A 4,195-nucleotide genomic window follows, 5' to 3' on the forward strand; every position below is an offset into this window, starting at 1 on the left:
GTATGCAGTTGGGCCAAAGGGCAGGTGGCTGACAATGAGCCCCACTGGCAAGGCCACACAAGCCGTTAGAGACCCTCTGCTCCTACCCAGCCACCCTCGCAGCACCGAGCTCCCTCCCACCAGCCTTACCGGGTGTGCCTCGATGCTCGTGGACAACCAGCAGGTCAGTGACCCCATTGGCTTTGCAGGCTCGCACCAGAGCTCCTACCTCATGCCGGCCACGGTTCATGCGCTGGGCACCAGGGAACACCAACTTCAGCTCCTGCATGTGAACTCCCTCTGGTTAGGATGGGGCTCCGAGTGTCTGAACACCTCCCACTCACGCCTGTCGTCATACCTTTGCAAACATCTTAAGGCGGGAACTGGGATCTCGGGAGGTAGTAATCATGACCTTGGGATCCTCAACCCCTGCCCAACGATACTCATCATCTACGTGGTTGGTCACACCTGTTTGGAGCATGAGGCACGAGAACACAATATTGCCGAGGGAAGTGAAATGCTAACGTGTGGTGGCCAAATCCACCCAGAACACTGTCTGACAATACCTTCAAGAATGGAAATGCTCTGTACCCGCTCTGGGCAACAGGGTGGCCCCTGGCCAAACTGGCTACAAGAACAAGTGTGATTGGGGAACTGAATCTATTTGATTTTAGTTCATTTAAGCTCCGGTAATCACATGGAACAAGTAGCTGCCATGTTAGCACAAGTCCAGATTCTGTTAAGGCCTATAGTAACAGACTCCTTTACCTCACAACAAATATTTATGCTGTGATTCCTTTCATATTTGTTGAATAACGGAATGAATCAAACATCTGGATACCAATGAAGTCCTGGTAGCTGAGAACACGAATAAAATGACACTGTTCTGTCCCAGCAGAACCTACATTCCTAGTGAGAGGGCCAATTAACAGACAAAACAAAGTACAAAGTGGGGTAATACTGTGCCATGTAAACAGAATTGGGAGCACTCAGTGAGAGGGCCCCTGAGGTGTCATCTGTGCACAGCCACAAGGGTGCCTGGAAGACCATTTCAGGATCAGGAGCTTCACAGCCTTTCTTCAAGGTGTCTCAGGAATGACACGGAACTTAGTGGGCTCAAGTGCAGGAAGAGAAGCTGGCCCATAGAGTCCGGGAAGGTCACCTTCACCGCCGGCATCGTCAAACTCCAGGGACCCCTGTAAGGCCAGAGCTTCCCTGCGTAACTCGGTGGGAATCAGGCGGTTCTCTGCAGGGGGAAGACAGAGAGGTTGAGAGAGACATGCATAGAACCTTCAGTTTACAACACTGTACAAACCTGATAGGAAAACACCCCTTTACTCCTTTCTGAGCAGAGAGCTGATATTTAATTAGAGGTGGAGGTTGTAATGAAACAATTATTTTTTGGCTATATGCCACCTTGTTAAGAGTGTTTATAGGTGATTTCATTTACTGTGGGTCCTGAGTGTCAAGACTTGAGAGTTTTCTAAAATATCTAACCACAAGTATGCATTCCCTTTGTAGTCAGAAAAAAAATTAACAATGTTAAAAAAATAAATGGAAACTACTCATTCTATATGAAGGTGGATCAGAAACCCTCAAACCCTCTGACATTAAAATCATTCATCGTGCTCTGGGTCAGAGGTTCCCTCTGTGAACTAAAGCTAGATTTGGCAGAAGGGCTGGGCTGTGTGGCCGTGCCCACTTTGGAGCATGTCCTTGAACCCCGCACTTCTCTCTAACATACCCTGGACAAACTCTTGCATACTGAAGACAGTGTTCACAGCAGCAGGGCTGACGCAAACTAAAAATAAGCTGTCCACCCCCCACAGGGAATTGGATGAAGACCCTGTGGAATATTTACCTGCAGGAGCCCCACCTACACTCAATGGATCTTAGTAACGATGCCAAACAAAAACATAATGTGGCAAAAGAATACACAAAACCTAATACTACCTAAAATCAACCAATATGATTTAATATTACAAACAAGCATGATACAGGAAAAAAAGAAGAGGAAGGAAATGGCTTATTTTTAATCAATATTTAATACTGTGGTTCTCTAGGTCGGGGGAAATATTTCTAAACTTCAATATATTTATCATTTTCATTTCTTAATGTGAGCAGATAGGTCATTACATCAGGAGCTCAGTCCCAACAGATTCTCTACGGGATCCATGGGCAGCAGTCCGCCAGGTTCCTCTGTCCCTGGAATTTTCCAGGCAAGGATATTGGAGTGAGTTGCCATTTCCTCCTCCGGGTTCGAACCCACACCTCTTGCATCAGCAGGGTATATTCTTTTACCACTAGCGCTGAGAAGCTCTGTATTACATTATGCTTGACATAAAAATACATACACATACTTTACATGTCTAAAACCTAAGCCCATCAAAGTGAATTTAAAACGGAGGTACTGAGTTGATGTACTATCAGGAAACAGAGTTCCACCAACACAAGAACCAACAAGATACATATAAATAAAGCATTTCCAATCAGGCACGTGTGACAGACTCTTTTAACAGCAGTGCAAATGGAAAGTGGGCAAAATATTGCAAAGTTAAATTCCTAATTTACAACGCAAATAAAACTAAGTTCTACACGAATTAACAGTTTTCAAATACAAGGGACTTGTAACAACAGTAAAGGACAATCAGATATTACCTTGTAGTGACAACAAGTAGCAAGAACAGAAACGATGCAGGGGAAATATGTATAGGACCACGTGAAATGTTTAAATCTGGAAAGGCCTAGACACTGCAACTTAGCGACTAAACAACAAAGACACTGTAAATAAAATTAATAAGCAAGCTGTAAAATCTGGATACTGTAACATAAATGACAAGTAATTCATACGATCTTGAAAGGAACATTTGCAAACCATGAAGAAGATCGAACAGTTAGGGGAAATGACCAGTAAATACGTGAAAAAATACTCACCACTCTAACACAAGTAAATGCTAATTAAACGCCTTTTACAGCTTTGGGGCCTGTTTCCCGTTGGGTTTTAAAACTAAGGTCTCTAGAAAAGATCGGAAAGCGGGGGACACACGTACCCTCAAGCGCGCGCCGAACCTTGTCCTTCCTCTCCTGGGCCGTTCGCTCAGCCTCCTCTCGTGCCTTGCGGTACAGGTACTCGCGGCGAAGGCGGGCCTCGCGGCGCAGCTGGGGAAGAGCGGGCCCATTCAGACGACCCGTTTTCTCCAAGCAAAGCAGGCTCCAGAAACATACGCCCCGACCCCACCGGCCACAACCCCAGCCTCCACTAGCCCCCGACCTCCAAAACAGGAGTTTAAAACATCCCTCCTACCATCCTGAGGGCAACTTCCACGTAGGTCCAGGAGAATCTTTGGATACCGCTTGCGCAACGCAGTCCTCGCCTCCGCGGTCCTCGCTTCCGCCCTTAACCAAAAGTCGGTAGAGACCTCACTGGATTCCGCTGATTCCTACAATGCCCGAAGTTAAAATGGAGAACAGAAGGTGGGAGTAGCAAAGCGATTGGCCAGATTGAAGCGCGTGCTCACTGAAGCAACCAATAGGCAGGATAGGGAGGCAAGGTGCTGTCACGTGACTTAGACCGGCAGTTAATAAAGGCGACAGCCCGGCTTCACTACCTACGGCGAGGAGGCGAATGTTCGTTTGAAGGTGAGGAGTCCCTAAAATAATCATAACTGTAGCTCCAGCAGCTGTAAAAGCTGTACAGCGATTGACCAGATGATCGCCTACCCGCCCATTCTGAAATTAAAGCCGCCCCTCTAAAATGGACGCCTCGTTTCATCGCCACCCCGACAACCCTACGTTTAAATCGCGGCCGCTTCCAGAAGTGATTCGGAGATACCCACAGCTCTTGCCGACTGTCCGGGTGGCTGGTGCCCTTCGGATGCTTGCCTGACGATGGTTATCACTTTCAGGGTCGCAGCTCTGAGGCCGCGCTGATCCTGAAAAGCGCAAAGCAGGCAGCCACAATCCACCCACGACTGGGAACGCCCCCGAGAGGGCGGGCCTCGCACGCCTATTGGCTGTCTTGCTAGGACTGCGGGCACTGATTGGGCGACTTGTCAGGAGCCGGCTCTCGACTCTGCGGAGCAGATGGCTTCTCGGGATCTGCGGGCCGAGGTGGACTTTGTTCTCCTGCAGCTCCTCGGAGACCTGGAGCAACTGGAGGCGAAGCGGCAGGCGCTAAACGCCCGGGTGGAGGAGGTGGGAGCTTCGGGCGGGAGGG

The 4,195-nt window shown here is 48.4% G+C and overlaps 1 protein-coding gene across 1 annotated transcript in view; it reads right to left on the reverse strand.

Annotated features, from left to right (window-relative positions):
• IMP4 (IMP4, U3 small nucleolar ribonucleoprotein) overlaps positions 1-3,903 on the reverse strand; it is a 5,110-nt gene extending 1,207 nt beyond the window's left edge. Inside the window, exons 1-7 of the mRNA XM_010852966.1 lie at positions 3,816-3,903; positions 3,284-3,419; positions 3,030-3,138; positions 1,142-1,225; positions 338-447; positions 130-262; positions 1-44 (exon numbers count right to left, since the gene is read on the reverse strand). Coding sequence (XP_010851268.1) covers positions 1-44; positions 130-262; positions 338-447; positions 1,142-1,225; positions 3,030-3,138; positions 3,284-3,286 — 483 coding nt within the window. The 5' untranslated portion in view covers positions 3,287-3,419; positions 3,816-3,903. The remainder of the gene's footprint in view (positions 45-129; positions 263-337; positions 448-1,141; positions 1,226-3,029; positions 3,139-3,283; positions 3,420-3,815) is intronic.
• Between the last annotated feature and the right edge of the window lie 292 nt (positions 3,904-4,195).

Source organism: Bison bison, unplaced genomic scaffold, assembly GCF_000754665.1.
Source record: "Bison bison bison isolate TAMUID 2011002044 unplaced genomic scaffold, Bison_UMD1.0 scf7180017864320, whole genome shotgun sequence".
Taxonomy (NCBI): domain Eukaryota; kingdom Metazoa; phylum Chordata; class Mammalia; order Artiodactyla; family Bovidae; genus Bison; species Bison bison.